The 23,991-nt window shown below is 40.5% G+C and overlaps 2 protein-coding genes across 3 annotated transcripts in view; one reads left to right on the top strand and one right to left on the bottom strand.

The window, feature by feature from the left end:
* Nucleotides 1-5,921, bottom strand: part of eloal (elongin A, like) — a 120,508-nt gene extending 114,587 nt beyond the window's left edge. For both annotated transcript variants that reach the window (XM_043679526.2, XM_043679536.2), the window contains exon 1: nt 5,785-5,921. In XM_043679526.2, the coding sequence (XP_043535461.2) occupies nt 5,785-5,856 (72 nt within the window). In that variant the 5' untranslated portion in view covers nt 5,857-5,921. The remainder of the gene's footprint in view (nt 1-5,784) is intronic.
* A 26-nt stretch (nt 5,922-5,947) lies between these two features.
* klhl31 (kelch-like family member 31) lies at nt 5,948-21,404 on the top strand. Its single transcript, XM_043679557.2, has 3 exons — nt 5,948-6,105; nt 8,496-9,682; nt 17,132-21,404. The coding sequence occupies exons 2-3, from the start codon at nt 8,520-8,522 to the stop codon at nt 17,862-17,864; spliced, it is 1,896 nt and encodes a 631-aa protein (XP_043535492.2). The 5' UTR covers nt 5,948-6,105; nt 8,496-8,519; the 3' UTR covers nt 17,865-21,404.
* Nucleotides 21,405-23,991: the final 2,587 nt, after the last annotated feature.

Raw genomic sequence — 23,991 nt, 5'->3', positions numbered from 1 at the left:
CCCATCATTGAGGTGGGAACATTTGTGGAACCTCCACCTCATTCTTTAATTGGCTATCACATTCACATGCTGATAGATGTGGCAGGTAAATATTTTACCATGAGAAGCTGCAGCAATGAAAGACCACAGGAGGTCAGATGCCAAAAAAAAAAGTTGAAAACAGAAATAAAACAGCTTTTGCTAGTCAAGATTGAAGATCTACAAGAGAACAAACTTGCATATTTAAGATATCTTTCACAACCATAGGAGATCCTGAACCAGTAAAAAGTCAATTAAGCATTTGGAAGTCACCATTAAGTAAGGAAACATAGATTGTTTTGGGGGCTTGGGGTACAAATTGAGTAAATTGACCAAAAGAAAGAATACAACCAGAATAAAAGCTTGCATTAATAAAGCTCCTTTCATGACTTGATGCCTAACAATATTTCATTGGCTTTAAAGCACTCCGAAGGTGTGGTCATCATTGCTATACAGGAAACATGGCAGCCAGTGTGCATATAGCAAACTCGCAAGCAATGTAATAACGATTAGAGATTTCATGATGTTGGTTCAGGAGTGATTATTACCAGGATTATGTTGATAAATCAGATTATCTGGAAACAGTGCCAAGGGTCTAAGTTATGTCCATTGGAGAGGGCATACCAGGATTTGGTTTAACATATCATCTGAATGACAGCTGTTCTCATAATGCAGTGTTGTCTGAATGCTACACTGGAGTCTCAGCCTTGAGTACTGTACCCAAGTCCTGGAGTGAAACTAAAATCCAGAACCTTCTAACCTAGAGGTTATAGCTAATGGTGATTTAGGAATATAGCTGCAGGACATCATGAAAACTGGACTGTTTGTCTTTAAACAGCCAATCGTTTAACTACACCAGAATGAGTAGATAATGTCCTATTTACCAATCTATTTTCTTAAAAAAAAAAATCAATGGAATGTATGTGCGCACAAGAAAGGAAGTTACAAGTAAATTTGCCACACCACAGCAGTGTGGACAGGGTTCTTAACAGCATGGCCTTAATGAAGGAGTGGCATGCAGTTAGTGAGAAAGATTTTGGTTAGTTCTAGGAAGTCAATGGACTCATCCAGAACAAGGCCAGAGATGGAAAAGATCGCATATAAAAGGGGGTGGGTATTTCAAAGGCCATTCACTGTACTAATAATGTATAGTACGTTATTGAAGGGAGTTACTGCACGAGGCCGAGAGGTTCAGAAAGGAACGGAAAAGACACTGCAGTCAATTTTTTTAGGCTGTGTGACCTCTTTCAGTGCTTTACATATTTTCTAACTAGGAGTAGAGGCATGTCTGCGGGATTACTTGGAAATCAAATGCGTTACTATGCTTATTCCTATCAATCCTAGCTACGCCTGGCTTTTTGTAGGACATATGGAACATTCCTTGATCTCGTCTACTACGCTGGAGCCTTTTCTAATGCCTTTTTCAACCACATTGATGATAATATCAAACGGTTTTCTGCCTATTGCCTTAAACAGGTAAATTTCATCTCGTGCCTAGTTTCCACCCTTCTCTCAACTTCAAACAGACAAACTCTGACTCTCCACTTCCTTGACTTCTCTATTACTGGAGTAGGCCATGAACAAATGTCCATTATAACCACAGCAACTCTCTCAGCTACCAAGATTACACTTTCTTATACCCCATTTCCTGTAAGGGCTCCATTCTATTTGCCCAGCATGTCCACTTCTCATATCTGTTCGAATGAAGGAACAATCCACAAGAGCACTTCTGAGATGTCTTCCTTTTTCCTCAATTGAGGATTTCCCTCTGAAGAGTGGTGACAGGGCCCTTGACGGTGTCTGTATTATTTCATGCACTTATACCCTCCCTCGAAAACCACAATTGGATCCTTACGTTCCACTTCACCAGCCTCTGCATTTAATGAACTATTCTCCTCTATTTCCAAATGATGCCACCAAACGCCTCCTTCCTTTCCCCATCAATACTTTAAATGGACTCCACAACACTCTAATGACCTTCTCAATTACACCCTTCTGTTTCTCATGGTATCTTTCCTTACCAATGCAGGATTTGCAACACCTGCCCTTTTACACCTTCTCCTATCTATCCAAAGTCTAAAACTTCTTCCAGATAAAAGAGTAATTTACTTTATTGTGACCAAAAAAACTATTACATTTCAATTAAAATGTAGTCAAGCAGATCACAATGTAGAGTTGAATTCGCAATTTTCTCACATGAAAATGAGTGGAGTTTTATTCATCCGAAACAAAAATAAACACAACAAACACACAAAACACAGGGAATGAGCTTTTAAGGAAAAAAAGGGAGGATTATCTGGTTCCGACAGAAAGGTAAAGGCAGTACAGCTTATAGGTTTTTTTAAAAAGACTGAGTTGTGAAAATGAAAGCAGAGTTTAACTGCTTAGCTGTTGTCTTGTTTTCTCCATAATGGTAAAGCTGCAAGAGTCCCCTTGTTTTCACTTGCCATTATTGCAAGTTGCTTTTTCATCACCTGGTGTCTCAGCTTGAGCATGAGTGCCTTTCAGTCCTTGTTCACAAATCCATTTTACCAAGAATCTCATCATACTTCAAAGCAGTTATAGAGTCAGAGTTGCATAGCACAGAAACAGACTGTTCAGTCCAATTCATTCATGCCGACTTAGATATCCTAAATCAATCAAGTCCCTTTGTGAGATTTCGCCCATATCCCTCTAAATCCTTCCTATTCATATACCTATCCATGTGCCTTTTAAATGTAGTTGTACCAGCCTCCACAGTTCATTCCATATAGCCACCACCCTCGACATGAAAAAGTTGCCCTTTAGGTCCTTTTTGTACCTTTTCTCTCTCACCTTAAAACTATGCCCTCTAGTTTTGGACTCTCCCAGCCTGGGAAAAAGACCTTGGTTATTCACCCTATCCATGCTTCATGATTTAATAAACCTCTATAAGGTCACACCTCAGCCTCAGATACTTCAGGGAAAATAGCCATATTTAGTCTCTCTCGAAAGCTCACACCCTCAACCGTACGTTATGAACTCTTTCAAGTTTCACAACATCTTTCTTATAGCAGGGAGATCAGAACAGAATGCAATATTCCAAAAGTGGCCTAACTAATACCCTACACAACTGCAATATACATCCAAACTCCTATAATCAATACACTATTGAATAAAAACAAGCATAGACAGGCCTCCAGTCTGAAAAACACCCCTCCACCACAACCTTCTGTCTCCTATCTTCAAGCCAATTTTGTATCCAAATCATTAGCTCTCCCTGAAATCAATGTGATTTAACCTTGCTAACTAGTCCACCATGCAGAACCTTGTCAAAGTTATTGAGGAAGATCTATGTTTTCATTCTTGCTTATTGTTTTCCCAAGCTGAATACTCCACAGATAATCTTTTATCTCAGTGTAACTCCCAGAAATAAATGAATCAACTGGGGGCTATGGATCGGAGTTTTGATGTCCTTTTACAATGATGTTAAGTCCACTCAGACTGATCCTCCTTTATAAGTGGATTCACATGCCTGGCTCAAGCTAGTCAGATGACCACAGCAGCCAGTTTAGGACTGTATTGTCCTTATTCAACCCAATTTTAGGGTCATGACAGTCTCGGGCATTAAAGTGAAATAATGGAAGTTGAATATTTACAGTCCTTTTTCATTATACATACTTCTTTCAATCCATTGCTCAAAATGCAATCTGCTCTTAGTGGGGGTGACCAAACACAGACTGGTTTTCTACATTTTGAAATATCTTTGTTCAGTCCACAAAACAAACCCACCATTCTGGTCTCTTGTTGCTTTAATTTTTCATCTTGATCTCATGCCAACCTCTCTGTCCTCAGTTTCCTGCAGTGTTCCAAATTAACATAAACTCAAGCAAACTTAGCTTTCAATTACACACTTTACAAACTTCCAGAATTTATTATAACAATCTCAAGATTATAATTTGGGCACTCATTTGTTTCCTCTCCCTTTGCACAATGATTTTACCTTTATTTTTCTCTCGTTTTTGAATAACAAGAAATCAACACTCTGCCACGCCACAACATTTCTCGACACATTTGTTTCTTCACTTGCCTCATTACCACTTCATTTGTATCTGGATCACACACCCTTCTGTCATTTAATTTCTCCTGTTTTACACACCTCAATTCTTCCCCTTGGAATTTTTAGTCTCTTTCCACTCTGTTCACTTGCTTAAAAATCTATTACATTTCCCAGTTCTAAGGATATTGACCTAAAAGATTAAAATAGAACAAGGTACTGTGGATGCTGCAGATCTGAAACAGAAACTCAGCACATCTGACAACATCTGTGGGTAAAAAAGCAGAGTTAACACTGTGCCTGTTGATTTTTCATCAGACCTAAAAGATTAATTGCTTTTTTCCTTCTCCAGCACTGTCGATTATACTGATTCAACTGTTCAAATTTTGTATCTCTGGTGAAAGATGGCCAACATTTAAAAGTTCTGGGAGCTTTCAGCAAGACGAAAAGTTTGAAAATAGTGCAAGAGAACACAAGAAATAAGAGGAGGGACTATTCAGTCCTTCAAGCATTCCACACCATTCAATAAGAACATGCCTGATCTGCCACAGGTCTCAACTCATTTGTGCCACCTCCTTATAGCCCTCAACTCTTTGGTAGCTCAAAAAAGTCTACCTCCTCTTTTAATTCTAACCATGTCCCTAGATTAAGATTCCCCCACTAATTGTAACATCTTCTCAACATGAACCCAATTAAGTACACTCAATATATTAATAAAATCAGTCCTCATTCTTCTAAACTCAAGTGAATAAAGACCTAATCTGTTTATCTGTTCTCCATAAATCAATCCCTTCATTCCAGGAATCAGCCCAGAATAACTAGACATCATGGTATTGTTAAGTAGACATGGGATGTTTATCACTTATTTAATTTAATGAGACTATATAAACAGAAGTTGTACAACTAAATGGTAACTTTCATCCTTATATCAAAGCAAACTAGTCAAATGAAATTTTCATTTCACAAAGTATTTGGCCCAACTTTACAAGAATTACATAACATGAGAAAAGATCAAAGTCCATCTTAGATCACAAGGCAGTATTCCTACTATCTAATACTCTAAGATTGCGCTATTGTACAAGTAGATTAGAAACTCCAATAAACCAGGGCCCAAACGACTTTTAGGACAACTGAAGCCAAGCTATTTATGGAAGATCTCAATTTTTCACATCACCTGATTTGCAAAACTGGCTGATGTCCTCCTCTGGAAATAGAGGGAAGGGGAGGAGTTTATTATCTTTACAACAGTGCACAATAAGGCAAACAATTTCAATACCAAGAATGAAAGATATACCTAGAGCTTATACCACATTCTTAATACCACTATCCATTTCTGATGGATTTATTGGCCACTGGTCTCCATTCAGAGCTGCTTTAATTTGATGACTTTGGGGTGATTGTATCAGGCTTTATTACAGTCATTGAACTACCCTAGTTTTCTAGATTGGCATGTGTTGTGTACACAGTCTCTGCATTAATAAGTAAACCTGGAAATTTTGTTTCAGGTACAAATTATCCAAGAGAAAGAAATAGCTTATGGTACCTACTTTAACTAACTCTAGAAATAATTTTGTTCCATTAAGTTGCACAAAAATTAGCAATTATATTCACCTCAGAATTCAATTAGTTGGTGAGTTTCTTCCTGAGCATTGAATCTCCAGTTCTCACTTTGTCTGTGAAGGTAACAATGCTCGGAATATAATATAGGGTCAGTCCAGTTTAGAACGATTACTGGCAACCCACAAACACACCTTATTTGAATCGCTGACTCCAAGCAGGCGTTCTTTCAGATGCAATACTTTTTGCACTATCCCTTCTGCCATACCTCGCTCCTCATTCGCAGGCACACAGAATTACCTGAAACTACCACCCTAAATGAACTCAAAATACACGCCCGGAAATGCGTTCTCGTCCGCACCGTCTTCTCATTTAACGGACACGCAACGCGCAGAATCATTTTTTTTAAAGTTTTCCAATGCTGGTTTCACCGTTAGTCTTCAGTAATAGAGAGTAGAGAACACGGTGCCAAATTTACTAACATTAACAGAAAGGAAAAGCGGTTGTCTCTTAAGGTATGTCCCTCAAAATTTGCGAAATCGGTTGTAATGCAATACTCGATCGTATTTAAAAGTTCAGGAAAAACTAGTCGGAAAATTGGAGGTGTATAAAGTTTACATTTCAAGAGGGACGTACGTTCACACGAAATATTCTTTTGTAAAGAACAGTTATAATTGAGTTAGTGAATTTTATGCTCGTTATTGATTTAGTGTGTCAACTTACTTGGGCGATGAAAGTATTAAACAATTATAATTATAACCTTTTTGTCAGCCTTTTCCAACTTCAGTTTAAATATTGTGCTTTTGCATGAGTTAAGATCTTTAACTTTGCTGCGTGAGATCATTGATGCCTTCCCTGTTGAAGTCGATTATCTACTAGGGAACAGTTTTATAATGAAAACTAATTATAATGAATGAAATGTAGTCCTTGCCCCCCACCGCCAACTTCAGAAAGCCAGCAACTTTATTTGAAACAATCTTAATATGGAAAGCCCTGTGAGAACTGCTGGGATCTAAGCTGCAGTGTTACTATTCCTGGAGCTGAATGATGCACATAAGCAGATGTAAAGAGGGAAGGAATGTCATGGGCTGAATCTTTATCTCACTGCGACCATATTCTTTTACCAGCCTTTCCACAAGTGATTGCTAACGTATTGCTCAGATACTTCAAGTCATTTCTAATCTTTATTTTAAACGTTTTAAATCCTAACTTTTATTTCTGGCCAAATTATTAACATAAGGTTGTTTTGTGGGATTTTGAAATGTGCATATCATGTGCCACATTCCCTAAATTGCAACAGTAACAATACTTTGTGAAGTGCTTTGGGACATCCAGTGAATTGGCCATGCTAAATTGCCCGTACTGATAGGTGAAGGGATAAATGTAGGGGAATGGGTCTGGGTGGGTTGCGCTTCGGCAGGTCAGTGTGGACTTGTTGGGCCGAAGGGCCTGTTTCCACACTGTAAGTAGTCTAGTCTAATCTAATCCTAAAATTGTGAAAGTGTCATATGAATGCAAATATAGAGGAAACACTCAGCAGGTGAAAAGTGCACCTGTGGAGAGAGGAAGGTAGGGATAATGCTTGAGATTGATGACCTTTCATTAATCACAGTAACCTTTCATTGGAAGGTGATGGCATACCAGTATTGTCTCTGGACTAGTAATCAAGATACAGACTAATGATTGGGGAATATGTTCAAATCCCACCATGGCAGAATTTAGCAAAATCTGGAATTAAAAAGAACTTGTCTAATGGTTATTTTGAATACTAAAATCTCATCTGATTCACTAACTTATTTCATGGAAGGAAAATCTGCCATTCTCACCTGGTCTGGCCAGCATGTGTCGCTAAATCCACAGCAATATGGTCAATACTTAACTGCTATTTGAGATGGCCGAGAGAGCCAATCTGTTCAAGGGCAAATATGGAGGGCAGTAAATGCTAACCTTGCCTGGGATGCCCACATCCCACAAAGGAAAAAAAAGAGCCTTTGTGTCTCCATCAGTGCTTCTTGAGCTATGAATCTGTATTTCAGATTTCTAATGTTTTGTTTTGTGGGTGTATTTCACCTGAATAGAACTTCGATTTTCAGGATCTTTTAACTGGGGAAAAAATTATATTATTTGATTAGTGACATCAATGTTGGGATGGAGCTGTAGAAACAGATTTGCAATTTCTACAATATGGATACACTTTATTGCAATGAATGCAGAATGCATTCAAATTCCCAAAACTTCAGTGAGTGATATCTATGCTGTGGGGTAGGTGTTCACACTGGGCCCAAAATTGCCCATTCAGTTTCACATCTTCAGGACCAAGCCAGGTCAGATCTATTTTAGTAAGTGATTCCTGCCTTTTTTGTAAATACACCTATAACTGATGTTGAAGAATTCCTAAAGGTGGAATGCTACTATATACAATTTGAGGTTGCTCAGCATCTTATTACTATAATTTGTGCTCTATAATTTGTGCCTCTAATTGTTTCAGAACTTTGGAAATTAGTATTATTTTCAATCCTATTCAATATTTATGTAGATAATAAAGTTTGTAATCTTGGAATATGCATGTATTGTAACTTAACAGTTTTGTGAAAAAAAGTTCATTCTTATGACAATATTACTTAAAGATCAAAGGGAACGCAGAAATTGCTAGAGCATACAGCTTTGACTTGGCATGAAATTCCAGCATTTACTGACTTTGCTTTAGATTTTCAAATTTGACATTTTAAGAATGCTTAGTATATTTAATATATTTAGTAAGCCAAAGTAGACTGCAAGTTATTATCTTCAGTGGGGATGACAATTACAACCCAAGTTCTGTCATTGCAATGCATGTTTATATCTACAATTTATTATTAAATACTTGTGCAATTACTCAGTTTATAAATAAATATATATGTTCCAGATCCTGATTGTGATAATTACAGTCATGGCACCAAAGAAGAAAAATGTTAAAAAGAATAAAATGGAGAACAAAGAGACTACTGTTATTGTGGAAGAAAGTACGGTCATGCATCTGAATGGCCTCTTAGATGGAGACAATGGTTTTAGCTGTATTTCCACTGAAATATCTAACTGCTCATACAGTTCCAGTCTTTTGGAAGCACTCAGCAAAATGAGGCAAGAGAAATTTTTGTGTGATTTAACCGTTGCTACAAAAAACAAATCTTTTGATGTTCATAAATTGGTAATGGCTTCTTCCAGTGAATTCTTCAGGAATATTCTGACTAAAGATCCATCAATCCAAAGAGTAGATCTTGATGACATCTCTCCTATTGGTCTTGTCACAGTTATTACTTATGCCTATTGTGGAAAAATAACACTGTCATTATATACAATTGGTAGCACAATAGCAACAGCTAACCTGCTCAAAATTCACTCTCTCATAAAGATGTGCTGTGATTTTTTGATGCAGGAAATCAATGTTGAGAATTGCATGTACATTGTTAACATTGCAGAAACTTATGGACTCAAAAATACGAAGGAAGCAGCACATAAATTTATTACTGACAATTTCCTCGAATTTTCAGAAAGGGACCAGTTTTTTAAACTCACCTTTGAACAAATCATGGAATTTATGCTGGATGATACCCTGCGATTGCCCTCAGAAATCGCAGCATTCCAGATTGCAATGAAATGGCTGGATTTTGACAATAATAGGGTTAAGTATGCAGCAGATTTATTGAACACCATTCGATTTTGTACAATCTCAGCACATGACCTGGTGAACTATGTTCAGACAGTGCCAAGAATGATGGAAGATCAGGATTGTCATAAACTTCTGGTAGAGGCCATGAACTACCACCTGTTGCCTTATCAACAGAACACTTTACAGTCCAGAAGAACAAAAGTTCGCAGTGGCCTCCGAGTTCTAGCAATTGTGGGTGGTCGTCTAGACCTATCAGAAAAATCACTCAGCAGAGATATTCTGTACAGAGATTCTGAACATGTTTGGAACAAACTTGCTGAAATGCCTTATAAAAGTTTCAATCAATGTGTAGCTGTAATGGATGGATTTCTGTATGTAGCTGGTGGAGAAGATCAAAATGATGCCAGGAATCAGGCGAAGCATGCAGTGAGCAACTTCTGCAGGTAACTTGATATTGATTTTTTTGCAATGACCATGCCATAAATGTTTAAAATCTGCTGGTACCTTATCAGAATAGTCACCATGTTTGCACAAATAGGAAAGTAGAAAATTTAAATTTAAAAGTTTCCAGCAAGCATTTTGTAATAAAATATATTAAGATTGCTTCTAATGTTATTTACAACATTTCCTATTGTAATGAAACCCTCTAAAGGTAACTTTCATCGTGTTTCCTTGATTGGATTGCAATGTTTTTGTTTTACAAACGTGCTTTTCGTATAACTTTAAATGCTGATTCAAGTTAAATACACTTAATCACACGTGGAGCTTGTTAATAATAAGCAATTATCATATATATATTCTAAACTGCTATTAAGTGATGTATTGTGTTTGAAATATGCATGTTAACATGTTCATTTGAATACATATAATTTAACTTTTTGTTTGTCTCTCCAAAAACTGCTAATTCAAACCCCAATCTAACAGCAACAAAGTTACTTGTACATCAGAATTAATTTTAGTGCCACAGTATTAAACCTAATTTACAAAAGTAATTAAAAATACTTTTACCATTTCTGCTCAGAACATTTTATTGCCTTATGCTTTCTTTCACCTTCTGTCTTGTTTTAAAATCTTTTTATAATTTATACCAAATTGCTGATCACCCAACTCTCCCTGCAGGCCCTCACGTTAGCTGAATTTATAAATTGTTCTCCCCTTCAGGTATTGAACCTCTCTTTAAATCTGTCTCTTGACCTATCTCCTTCAAAAAAAGCCCTTGACCCCACAAATCTACCAAATTGTTATTCAGTCTCCAGCCTTCAATTCTTCTCCACAATCCTAAAACATATTATTGCCACATAAATATAATACCATTTTTCTCAAATTAGCTACACGTCCAAACAAGTTTCCATCATCGTAAATGATAAATTGAACAAACTTAGATTACTGTTAAATCTTTCATCTTTGAGAATGGGTTGCAGGTTTCGGTGTGCTTATCGCATGGAACAGGGTGTGCCACAGGACAAACATGGCATGCCTCTATTTGTTAGATTCTCAACTGACGATCAAAATAAGTGCCAAATAGACAGTCCATCTTGGCCTCCTCCAGAGGTCCCCAGCAAAATTGCTAGCCTATAACCAATTGAATTCACTCCACGTGATAGCAAGAAATGGATTGGAACTACTGGATATTGCAGATGCTATGGGCTTTGACAACATTCTGACAATAGTACTGAAGACTTATGTTCCAGAACTAGCTGCACTCCTAGCTAAGCTGTTCCAGTACAGTTACAACATTAGCATCTATCCAATAATGTGGACAATTGCCTAGGTGTGTCCTGTACACAAAAGATGAGATAGCTTTGGCAAATAGGGTTAAGGAGAATCCTAAGGGTTTTTACAAATACATTAAGGACAAAAGGGTAACTAGGGAGAGAATAGGGTCCCTCAAAGATCAGCAAGCCAGCCTTTGTGTGGAGCCACAGGAGATGGGGGAAATACTAAATGAGTATTTTGTAACAGTGTTTACTGTGGAGAAGGACATGGAAGATATAGAATGTAGGGGAATAGGTGGTGACATCTTGAAAAAATGTCCATATTACAGAGCAGGAGATGCTGGATGTCTTGAAATGCATAAGGTGAATAAATCCCCAGGATCTGATCAGGTGTACCCTCAAGCTCTGTGAGAAGATAGGGAAGTGATTGCTGGGGCCCTTGCTGAGATATTTGTATCATTGGTAGTCACAGATAAGGTGCCAGAATACTGGAGGTTGGCCAATGTGTCACCACTGTTTAAGAAAGGTGGTAAGGTCAAGCCGGGGGACTATAGACTGGTGAGACTGATGTCAATGGTGGACAAGTTGTTGGAGGGAATCCTGAGGGACAGGATGTACATGTATTTCGAAAGGCAAGGACTGATTAGGGATAGTCAACATGTCTTTATGCGTGGGAAATCATGGCTCACGAACTTGATTTGAGTTTTTTGAAGAAATAACAAAGAGGATTGAAGAGGGCAGAGTGGTGGATGTGATCTATATGGACTTCAGTAAGGCGTTCGACAAGGTTCCCTATGGGGGACTGGTTAGCAAGGTTAGATCTCACGGAATAAAAGGAGAACTAGCCATTTGGATGCAAAACTGGCTCGATGGTAGAAGACAGAGGTGGTGGAGGGTTGTTTTTCAGACTGGAGGCCTGTGTCCAGTGGTGTGCCACAAGGATTGGTGCTGGGTCCACCACCTTTTGTCATTTATATAAATGATTTGGATGTGAGCATAAGAGGTAGTAAGTTTGCAGACGAAACCAAAATTGGAGGTTTAGTGGACAGTGAAGCAGGTTACCTCAGATTACAATGGGATCTTGATCAGATGGGCCAATGCGATGAGGAGTGGCAAATGGTGTTTAATTTATATAAATGCGAGGTGCTGCATTTTGGAAAAGCAAAGCGCAGCAGAACTTGTACACTTAATAGTGAGGTCTTAGGGAGTGTTGCTGAACAAAGAGACCTTGGAGTGCAAGTAAGGTTTGTTAGGATAATGAAGAAGGCATTTGGTATGCTTTCCTTTATTGATCAGAGTATTGAGTATAGGAGTTGGGAGGTCATGTTGTGGCTGTACAGGACATTGGTTAGATCGCTTTCGGAATATTGCATGCAATTCTGGTCTTCTTCCTATCAGAAGGATGTTGTGAAACTTGAAAGGATTCAGAAAAGATTGATAAGGATGTTGCCAGAGTTAGAGGATTTGAGCTACTGGGAGAGACTGAATAGGTTGGGGCAGTTTTCTCTGGAGCATCGGACGCTGAGGGATGACCTTGTAAAGGTTTATAAAATCATGAGGGGCATGATAGGGTAAATAGACAAAGTCTTTTCCCTGGGGTGGTGGAGTCCGGAATTCAAGGGCATAGGTTTAGGGTGAGAGGGGAAAGATATAAAAGGGACCTAAGGGGCAACGTTTTCATGCAGATGTTGGTGCATGTATGGAATGAGCTGCCAGAAGAAGTGATGGAGGCTGGTACAACTGCAACATTTAAAAGGCATCTGGATGGATAAATGAATAAGAAGGGTTTGAGGGATATGGGCTAAAGTGCTGGCAAATGGGATTAGCTTAGGTTGGAATATCTGATTGGCATGGATGAGTTGAACTGAAGGGTCCGTTTCCATGCTGTACATCTCCATGACTAGGACTCTATGAGATCCAAACCAGCCAATTACTACCCATCAGAATAGTCTCTATCATCAATAAAGTGTTGGAAGATGTTATCAAGCAGCACCTGCTCAGCAACAACCTGCTCAGTGGTGGCCAGTTTGGGTTCCACCAGGGCCTGTTCGCTCCTGACCTCGTTACAGCCATGGTTCAAACATAGACAAAAGAACTGATGTGAGTGTGACAGCTCTTGACATCAAGGCTGCATTTTAACAGAATTTGACATCAAGGATCCATGGCAAAACTGGAGTGAATGGGAATCAGGGAAAACTCTCTGCTGGTTGGAGTCATACCCGGTACGCAGGAAAATGGTTGTGGCTGGGGGATGTCAGTCATCTCCGTTCCATGACATCTCTGCAGGAGCTTCTCAGGGAAGTATCCTAGATCCAACCATCTTCAGCCGCTTAACCTTCCTTCCATCATAAAGATAGAAATGGGGATGTTTGTTGGTAATTGGATAATGTTCAGAACAATTAATGACTCCTCAGGTCCTGAAGCAGTACATGTTCAAATGCATCAATATCCAGATTTGGACTGAAAAGTGCTTAGTAACATTCATGCCACACAAATATCAGCAATGACCATCTCCAATAAAAGATAATCTAACCATCACCCTCTTGACATTCAATGGCATTATCATCATTGATTTCTCCACTATCAACATCCTGTGGGTTACCAATTACCAGAAACTGAGTTAGACTAGCCACATAAATATATTGGATACAAGAGCAGGTCAGAGGCTTGGAATATTGCAGTGAGTAACTTGCCTCCTGACTCCCCATATGCAAGGCACAAATCAGAAGTGTGATGGAATATGCCCCATTTGCCTCCATGGGTGCAGTTCCAACATCTCTTGAGGAGCTCGACACCAAACAGAACAAAGCCTGCTTGATTGGCACCATGTTGACCAGCATTCAGTCTCTTCAGCACCGATACTCAGTGGCAGTGTGCAGCAGAAATTCAATAACAATCCTTCGACAGCATCCCCCAAACACACGAGACCATTTCCATCTAGGAGGACAAGGGCAGCAGATATGTGGGAACATCACCAAATGTAAGTATCCTCCAAGCCACTCACATTCTGACTTGTAAATATATTACTACTCCTTCAGTGTCGCTGGATCAAAATCCTGGAATTCCCTCCCTAATGACATTGTGAGTCGGATTGACAGCATGTGGAATGCAACAGTTCAAGAAGGCAGCTCACCATGAGCTTTTCAGAGGCAACTAGGACTGGGCAATAAATGCTGACCCAGTCACCAACACCCAAATTGTATTAGTAAATAAAAAAAAACTGTAATTATCCTAACTAATGGCAAGGTAGGGAAACATTGTAGTTATGTCTCCAAACCCTTATTCCCAAGGAAGCATACATGCATTTGTTTCTTTTGGAATTAATGTGGGAACAAATGTATGCCCATTTTTAGTCAGAACTGCCATGTTGATGATCCATCTTGGCTTCCTCTGGAATCCCAGCATCAGAGAAGTCCGTCTTTGACCATATTTATTTATTCCATTTGATATCAAGAAATGGATGAACTTATTGAATAATGTAGGCTCTGATCATAGATACAGTATATGAAAGACTTGTTTTCCAGAATTATCTGTGCCTCTAGTTAATCTGCTGCAATACAGCTATAATACTAACCAATACAGCTATAATATCTAACCAGCAATGTGGAAAATAGTCCAGCTGTGTGCTGTCCATAAAAAGCAAGACAAATCCTACCTGACCAGTTACTGTCCCATTAATCAACTGTTGATCATTGACAAAGTGATGGACAGAGTCTTTGATTGTGCTGAGTAACATTTTCTTAGCAATAACCTGCTCACTGATGCTCAGTTTGGATTCTGCCAGAGTCTCTCAGCTCTTTACATCATTCCAGCCTGTGTCCAAAATTGGACAAAAGAGCTGAATTGAGGTGAGCTGAGAGTGAGTGCCTTGATGTCAAGGCAGCATCTGACTGAGTTTGGCATTAAAATGTCCTTGCAAAGCTGAAGTCTGTAGAAATTAGGGGTGGGTGGAAGCTGTCCACTGGCTGGAGTCTTACCTAGTTCAAAGGAAGATGGCTGTGGTTTATGGAGATAAATTATCTCAGTCTAAGGAATCATAGCTGAAATTCCTCAGCGTAGTGCCCCAGGCCAAATCATCATCTGACACTTTATCAGCAACCTTCCCTCTGGCATGAGGTCAGAACAATGTTCATCACTATTTCCTACTCAGTGAAGTCAGACAATGAAGCAGTCTGCCTCCCCATGTAGCAAAATAACTTTCAGGCTTGGGCTAATCAGTGACAAGTAGCATTCATACAACTGCCAAGAGGTGACCATCTCTGGCATGAGAGCATCTAACCATTGCCCTTTGTCCTCTGACATGCAAAGGCATTACTGTCACTGATTCCCCATTCTCAACATCCTGGGAGTTACCATTGATTAGGAAATTGAACTGGGTAATCATATGATTAGTGTAACTACAGGAGAAGTAGGTAAATCACCACAAGTTATCTTTAGTTTGGCTACTTGTTCAAAAATCTCACAATCTGTACTGAAACAATGATTTAAAGTTTATTGCATGTAGTTTTGATTCTCTTTTTCCAGACATGGCTGAATGTTTTCAATTCTTGTCTAAGTTTGTTCTTATCCCTTAATAGTTTATTCCAGACGGAGTTATTGCTGTTTCTTTCCATGTTTAACTGTTTATCTCTGTTGATTCTTTCATTTATGAACAATTTTTAAAGGTTCTGAAATTTATAATATAACAAGGTCAAAGACTGGGAATTCTGATGTGAGTAACTTTCCTCCTGACTCCACAAAGCCTGTCCACCAATTAGAAGGCACAAGTAAGGAAGGTGCTGAATCCATTACTTGTCTCGATCAGTACAGCACCAACAACACTTAAGAAGCTTGACGCTATCCGGGACAAATCAGCATCACCTTCACCAATGCATTTATAAGATGCACAGCAACAGCACATCAAGAGTCATTCAACAGAACCTTCCATACCCATACATCTTCCACTTGGAAGGACAAGAACAGCAAATGCGTAGAAACATCACCACCTGCAACTCCCTCTCAAAGTCATCATAACTTGGACTTTCTTTTTAACTTGATGTACGGCTGTGGGCATATATTGCCCATTCTTAATTACCCTTGAAAACATAGTGGTGAGCTCTCTTTTGAACCACTGCTGTTCTCTAGGTGTACGGGCACCCACAGTATTGTTAGTTTCCAGCATTTTGACACAATGATAGTGAAGGAAAGTTGTTTATATTCCCAAGTCAGGAGTGAGTGACTTCAAGAAGTATAGCGCTGGAAAGCACAGCAAGTCAGAGGCAGCATCTGAGGAGCAGGAGAGTCAACGTCTCAGGCATAAGCTCAATATTCCTTATGCCCAAAACGTCGACTCTCCTCCTTGGATGTTGCCTGACCTGCTGTGCTTTTCTAGTGCCACACCTTTTGGGTCTGACTCTCTAGCTTCTGCAGTCCTCACTTTTTCATAGTGAGTGACTTGGAGAATTTGCAGGTAGTACATTCCCATGCATCTGTTGCTCATGTCCTACTAGGAGCTAGAGATCAGAGATTTGGAGGGTACTGTCAAAGGAGCTTGATAGAGATTCTGACATTCCTTCCTTCACTCTGCTTGTGTCAAAATCCAAACTCTGTTGTTCACAGCACCCAAATCACATGGATTGCATCAGATTACGTAAAATGGTTCACCACTACCTTCTCAAGAGCAATCATGGGTTGGGCAGGAATTCCTGGCCTAGCCAATAACACACATGCTGTGACAGAATAAAAGGAAAGACTGTAACACGCTGTACAATGGATAGGGGCATAGTCACAGTATCCACTCCCACAGTCTATTGGCTACTGCTGTATACCTACATATTCCTTTGGATTGAATCATATTTGGTGGTACTGCTCCTCCATAGTCACAGGATGTTTTAGCAAATGACTTCTTTCCCATGAACTTGTATACTCAGTGTTGGTCATTGCCTTCAGACAAGGAGAACAAAAATTTAAAAATAACAAATAAATAAAGTTAGATTAGAGCCTCTGTTAAAGTAGGGTGAATGATTTTGAAAATAAACTCTACTTGACAAATTCTTAGATCTTGAATTAACTGTATTCTGTTCCATGTGCCTCAATCAAGCTAATTAGGTTATTGCAAACAAATTCTTAAGTTGTTGTGGGAAAGATTATAAAACCTACAATATAAACCTTTTGATTTTCTTTTTATTCATTTTACAGATATGATCCTCGATTCAACAGTTGGATTCATCTGGGGAACATGATCCACAGACGCACCCACTTCAGCCTAAATGTTTATAATGGTTTACTATTTGCAATTGGGGGGAGGAATTCAGATGGTCCTCTTTCCTCTCTTGAATGCTATGTACCAGCAACAAACAAGTGGCAGCTTAAGACATCTTTAGAGATATCTAGGTGCTGTCATGCTAGTGCTGTCACAGATGGCAAAATTCTGGTAACTGGAGGATACCTCAATAATGCATATTCTCATTCAGTCGTAGCCTATGATCTGTCAGCAGACAGTTGGCAAGATAAGACTAATCTTAACACACCAAGAGGGTGGCACTGTGCCATTTCCCTTGCAGATCATGTGTACGTATTAGGTGGAAGTCAGCTCGGAGCTCGGGGTGAGCGGATTGATGTGCTTTCTGTTGAATGTTACAGTCCATATACAGGGCAATGGAGCTCAATTGCTCCTCTCCAAGTTGGTGTTAGTACTGCTGGTGTGACAACTCTTGACAGTAAAATCTATCTGTTGGGAGGTTGGAATGAGATAGAAAAGAAATATAAGAAATGTGTCCAGTGTTTTAATCCAGATATTAATGATTGGACCAATGAAGATGACTTGCCAGAGGCTATAGTTGGCTTGTCCTGCTGTGTTTTCACCTTGCCTCGTCAAAGAACACAAGAATCCAGAACCAGTTCAGTATCTTCAGTTCCAGTTAGTGTCTGATTACAGTTGAAGAGATTTTTTGATTAAAATCAATTAATTTCACAGAAAGAAGCTAGTTTTAACTTGCTGCTCAAATAAGCTTTCATAATTAAACAACAGTTTGTATCCAATCAAGTTAAAAAGGAACTGGTGCAACAATGGTGCCAAGCAAGATGTATATATTACTCTGCTTACAGGGGGAGTAAATCAAATCTAAAGGTATGACTTTCAAACTGTTTGTGGCTTGGAACACCAAGTGGCTACAGTCAGAAAGACAAGTGGCTTCAGTAAAAAATTCCCCAGTTATTTAGTAGTCTCAACATTTGTGGCAGAGGGGTAGGTGCCTTGTGGCACAGTGGATCACATTCTTGCCTCTGAGTCAGAAGCTCTGAGTTCAAGTCAAACTCCAAGACTTGATGGCTGTAAATATGCATCCATAATATGGTCAAACAGGTTGAATGTCAGTCTGCAGATCCTTCCAACATGCTCATGGCAGACAGTAGGAGCAAGAGAGACTTCTAGTCAGCCATACTTGATGTGGAGTGTCACTCCTCAAGCTATAACCTCTGGTATCAGGTTAATGACCTATTCCAGATGCAGAGAATATGTGTGTCCTTTGATGCTTCAGGCTTCCGTAGGAAAAGAAGTCGTTCTAAGTCAGAGTCTAGAACTGACAGGTTTTGTTTTTAAACTGATATTTAATGCTAAATGATTTGATAGTTTAACTGTTTCATAATTAACTTACTAAAGTCATAGTTTTTCCTGTTTCTTTGTGTAGAAATTGAGGTCCTTTCTTTAAATCTGTGGCAAGTTGGTCCGTATCTACTGAAGCCATTTTGAGGTAACCACTTAAAAAAAACCTAACAAAAGAACTGGGACAGTGTTTCCAAAGGCTGAACTATCCAAAGCATTTGTACCCAATGTATTGCAGACAAAAATGTTTTGTCTCTTTATTTGAGATGCAAAGCATTCTCAGAATTCTGAATGACGCTGCAAGCATTCAGGAAATAGCATGCTATTACTCAATTTATATGTTGTGTATTTATAAACTGGACTGAAGGGTGATGTATTTCAGTTGCCTTTTGTTATGGAATCAGAGACAAACAATAGTAACAGTTTTGGAGAGTGTTTGTGAGCTATGTAAACCATTTTTTGCTGCATCCGCCCTAGTCTGTTTTCTCATCAGTAGAATTGTTCCATTGAAATTGGAATTCAAAAGCAAGTTTTCTGTTTACCATCTGCAGACTTGAAAGTTTGTTGATAACGGCAGTACCTCATTGTGTTATATGCTACCATTTGCTGAATTAAAGCAATTTTTACACGTTACCAGATTGTACACTGATCTCCTATACCTTTTTGGGGATTATGAGTTTCAGAATGACAAGAAAAAACTTGTTTAGTATGATATCAATTCAGAATGAGTCACATCGCATATGATTAGCTGAGGTGTGCCATAGCCTTTTTGTGGCCAACTCGTTGTCTTCGCACTACAGGATAATTTTGAAATAATCTCATTCCTCCAGCCCAACATCCTCCATACATTTATTCACTGTGCTCCTTTCATCCCACTAATGCTGGCGGATATTTTCTTTCTGTTATTAAAGTTATCTGCTTGCTGACCATAATCACCTTATTTTCTTCCACCTGAATTACTCTCACCCTCTCTTATAAATTCCACCAACTCCCTAAGAATGAAGGCTATTAGATATTTGTACAATTCCAGTCATCATTTAGATGGCCAGTTAAATTAGGGCACTGAAAAGCTGTTACTGCTTAACCCATTTACATATGTTTGTGGTGAAAGAGGAAACATTGGCATTAAATTATGGAAATTTATAGAATCCCTACAGTGTGGAAGTAAGCCATTCGGCCCATCGAGTCCACACTGACCCTCTGAAGAGCAGTCCACCCAGATACACTCCCTCACTATATCCTAGTAGCCCTGTTTTTAGCATAGCCAATCCTGCTAACTTGCACATCTTTGCACTGTGGGAGGAATTCCAGATAGCCATGAAGAGAATTGTGCAAACACCACACAGACAGTTACTGGAGGCTGGAATTGAACCTGGGTGTCTGGTGCTTTGAGGCAGCAATGCTAACAACTGAGCCAACATGCCATCCTAGTTTAAGTTGAATGTCTTTGTGTCGAACCATTAGAATTGTTTATAAGAGACACATCTAGTGTACAAATCTGGAAGCACATGCATTTTTAAAGTTTACTTAGATTTACTTAGATTAGATTTTACTTAGATTACTTACAGTGTGGAAACAGGCCCTTCGGCCCAACAAGTCCACACTGACCCGCCAAAGCGCAACCCACCCAAACCCATTCCCCTACATTTACCCTGTCACCTAACACTACGGGCAACTTAGCATGGCCAATTCACCTAACCTGCACATTTTTGGACTGTGGGAGGAAACCCATGCAGACACGGGGAGAATGTGCAAACTCCACACAGTCAGTCGCCTGAGGTGGGAATTGGACCCGGGTCTCTGGCGCTGTGAGGCAGCAGTGCTAACCACTGTTGAAACCATAACTACAAAATCAGTTGTAGTTTGTGGTGAGACTCAAGTTGGAATTTGTTAAGAACACTGACCCAAGTTTTTAAAGTTGTGTGGTGGGGGTGAGGGCACAAAATGTCTGACAGAATTCTGTCAGCCTGATTTTGCCCCTATTCAATATCTAGGTATGTGAACATAAAAGTCGGATTTAAGGAAACAAACCAATAATATTAATATGTAATAGAGTTCCACAGATTATGTTGCATTCTTGTTAAGTCTGCAATCTTTTAACATTTCACTGTGTCAAATATGCAAATACAAGCCATAATTTAATCCTTTGCTGAATTCAGTTGCATAACAGAATTCAATATACTTTTTGCTGAAGAATGTTTGTTCATTTGTTTGCGCTTGTATTTTAAAATACTTTATCCTTTGAGGTCACATGAGACTAGAGACTACCTTCCTGCCTTACTTACTTTCCACCTTTCCAAACATACAGCTAGGTCAAGGATTGAATTGCAGCTGAAATTCCTCTCTATTGTTGTGAGGCCACAACCAGATCACGTGATCTTAAATGATAGAGCAAACTTGAATGGCCAAATTGCCCACTCTTGCTCTCAAGTCTTTAATTTCTTCGAAAACATGAGAACAATTTAAACTTGTAATACAACTAAACATTAAAAATCCCCTCAAAAATTGGAAGCAGCACTTTATGAGGACCACCTCAATTGAATCTCAGTCCTTACTGTGGAAGTCCTTGACAACATCCCCACTGTATGTTACCATCACTACCTCAGCATGACTTCTGCCTAACGTGATGCTGAAAAGGCCATTCAGCAGCTGAGAATGAACAAGTCTGCTGGCAAATATTGAGACCATGCTAAATACTAAAGTATGGTAGAGAATAGAACAAATACAGTACCACATCTCCTTCATTGAGAAGAAGGCGAGCATGCCAGGGTATTTAGGAGACATCAAGAAAGGAAACATGTCTGATTGTGGAGAAAGTGAGGACTGCAGATGCTGGAGATCAGAGCTGAAAAATGTGTTGCTGGAAAAGCGCAGCAGGTCAGGCAGCATCCAAGGAGCAGGAGAATCAACGTTTCGGGCAATAGCCCTTCTTCAGGAATGAGGAAGGTGTGCCAAGCAGACTAAGATAAAAGGTAGGGAGGAGGGACTTGGGGGAGGGGCATTGGGAATGCGATAGGTGGAAGGAGGTTAAGGTGCGGGTGATAAGCTGGAAGAGGGGGTGGGGGGTGGGGCGGAGAGGTCGGAAAGAAGATTGCTGAGTCCGAGGGTTGAGACTTTGTGGTTGAAGGGTTCCTAGGTGGAAGATGAGGCGCTCTTCCTCCAGGCGTCGTGTTGCCATTGTCTGGCGATGGAGGAGGCCAAGGACCTGCATGTCCTTGGCAGAGTGGGAGGGGGAGTTAAAGTGTTCAGCCACAGGGCGGTTGGGTTCCCTCCCCTTCCTAGACCTCTCCATTTCTATCTCCGGCGACCGACTCAACACGGACATTTACTATAAACCGACCGACTCCCACAGCTACCCAGATTACACCTCCTCCCCCCCTGCCCCTTGTAAAAACGCCATCCCATATTCCTAATTCCTTCACCACTGCTGCATCTGCTCCCAGGAGGACCAATTTCAATACCGAACAACCCAGATGGTTTCCTTCTTCAAAGACCGCAATTTCCCCTCAGACATGGTTGACGATGCTCTCCACCGCATCTCCTCCACTTTCCGCACCTCCGCCCTTGAACCCCGCCTCTCCAATCGCCACCAGGACAGAACCCCACTGGTCCTCACCTACCACCCCACCAACCTCCAGATACATCGTATCATCCTTCATCATTTCCGCCACCTCCAAACAGACCCCACCACCAAGGATATATTTCCCTCCCCTCCCCTATCAGCGTTCCGGAAAGACCACTCCCTCCGCGACTCCCTCGTCAGGTCCACACTCCCCACCAACCCAATCTCCACTCCCGGCACCTTCCCCTGCAATCGCAAGAAATGCAAAACTTGCGCCCACACCTCCCCCCTCACTTCCCTCCAAGGCCCCAAGGGATCCTTCCATTTCCGTCACAAATTCACCTGCACCTCCACACACATCATTTACTGCATGCGCTGCACCCGATGTGGCCTCCTCTACATTGGGGAGACAGGCCGCCTACTTGCGGAACGTTTCAGAGAACGCCTCTGGGACACCCACATCAACCAACCCAACAGCCCTGTGGCTGAACACTTTAACTCCCCCTCCCACTCCGCTAAGGACCTGCAGATCCTTGGCCTCCTCCATCGCCAGACCACGGCAACACGATGCCTGGAGGAAGAGTGCCTCATCTTCCGCCTAGGAACCCTCCAACCACAAGGGATGAATGCAGATTTCTCCAGCTTCCTCATTTCCCCTCCCCCCACCTTATCTCAGTCCCAACCCTCGGACTCAGCACCGCCTTCTTGACCTGCAATCTTCTTCCCCCCCCAACCCCCCTCCGGCCTATCACCCTCACCTTAACCTCCTTCCATCTATCGCATTCCCAACGCCCCTCCCCCAAATCCCTCCTCCCTACCTTTTATCTTAGCCTGCTTGGCACACCTTCCTCATTCTTGAAGAAGGGCTTATTCTCCTGCTCCTTGGATGCTGCCTGACCTGCTGCGCTTTTCCAGCAACACATTTTTCATGTCTGATTGTGGTAACTGCAAAGGGGTCTCCCTACCGTCTGTCATAGGGAGGGTCATTGCAAAGGTTTTCTTGGATCAACTTGTAGCAGCGGTTGAACAGTGGTTGACTGGAGTCACAATGTGGATCCCATCCCTCAAGAAGCATAGTAGACATGATATTGACTTTTCTTGGACTTGGCTTGATGTGCAGAGAGTGTAGCAATCTTTCAACATGAACTTCTTCAACCTCACAAAGACCATCAACTGTGTCAGCTCTGAGGGATTACAAAGCGTTGTTTTCATACTTGGCTGTCTGCAGAAATTTTTCAGTGTTTTCCACCTAGTGCATGATGCTATACAAGTGGTGCATGATCCTCACCAATGGATCCACTACAGACTCAATATGTGGACAAACAGAGATCAAACTAGGCTGTGTCCTTGCACCAACAGTTCTCCGCCTCTTATACTGTGAACTCCATATATCCATGAAGTTTTCCATTGGAGTGGAGCCTCTCTGCAAAGGAGCAGCATCACGTCCAGTCCAGAACCAAGACTACCCCAACCCCTGTCACTGAACTGTAGTACACTGATGTTGCTTCTACATGCACACATTCAGAAGCTGAGCTCTAAACCACCTTCAATGCAATCATTGAGGTGAATGAGAGAATGGGCCTTGGGCTAAGCATTTTGAAGACAAAGGTTCTCTCCAACCTTCCTCCCACAATGCAACACTGTCCACTGACTATCAAGATCTACGCAAGCCCTTCAAAGAATCAATGCTGATGTCTGGCCTTGTTGAAAGAAGACTTCCACAATAACAATGAAATTCAATACCGATTCCAGTATGCCAGCGTAGTCTTTGGTCATCTCAGGAACAACACATCTGATAACAAAATCTTGAGCAAGCATTTAACTCATGATATACACGGCAGTTGTGTTATCTATCCTACTCAATGCATTGGCAATTTGGACAATGCACAGAAA

This window comes from Chiloscyllium plagiosum, unplaced genomic scaffold, assembly GCF_037043375.1.
Source record: "Chiloscyllium plagiosum isolate Xiang-an unplaced genomic scaffold, Cpla_swu_hap1 HiC_scaffold_3, whole genome shotgun sequence".
Classification (NCBI taxonomy): domain Eukaryota; kingdom Metazoa; phylum Chordata; class Chondrichthyes; order Orectolobiformes; family Hemiscylliidae; genus Chiloscyllium; species Chiloscyllium plagiosum.
This window is presented reverse-complemented; position numbering and strand designations above follow the sequence as displayed.

Excerpts from the sequence above, each read along its gene's own strand:
- klhl31 (XM_043679557.2), top strand. The coding sequence starts at position 8,520 with ATGGCACCAAAGAAGAAAAATGTTAAAAAGAATAAAATGGAGAACAAA. Across the intron at positions 9,683-17,131 it reads GCAGTGAGCAACTTCTGCAG|ATATGATCCTCGATTCAACA; the intron begins GTAACTTGATAT and ends TTCATTTTACAG.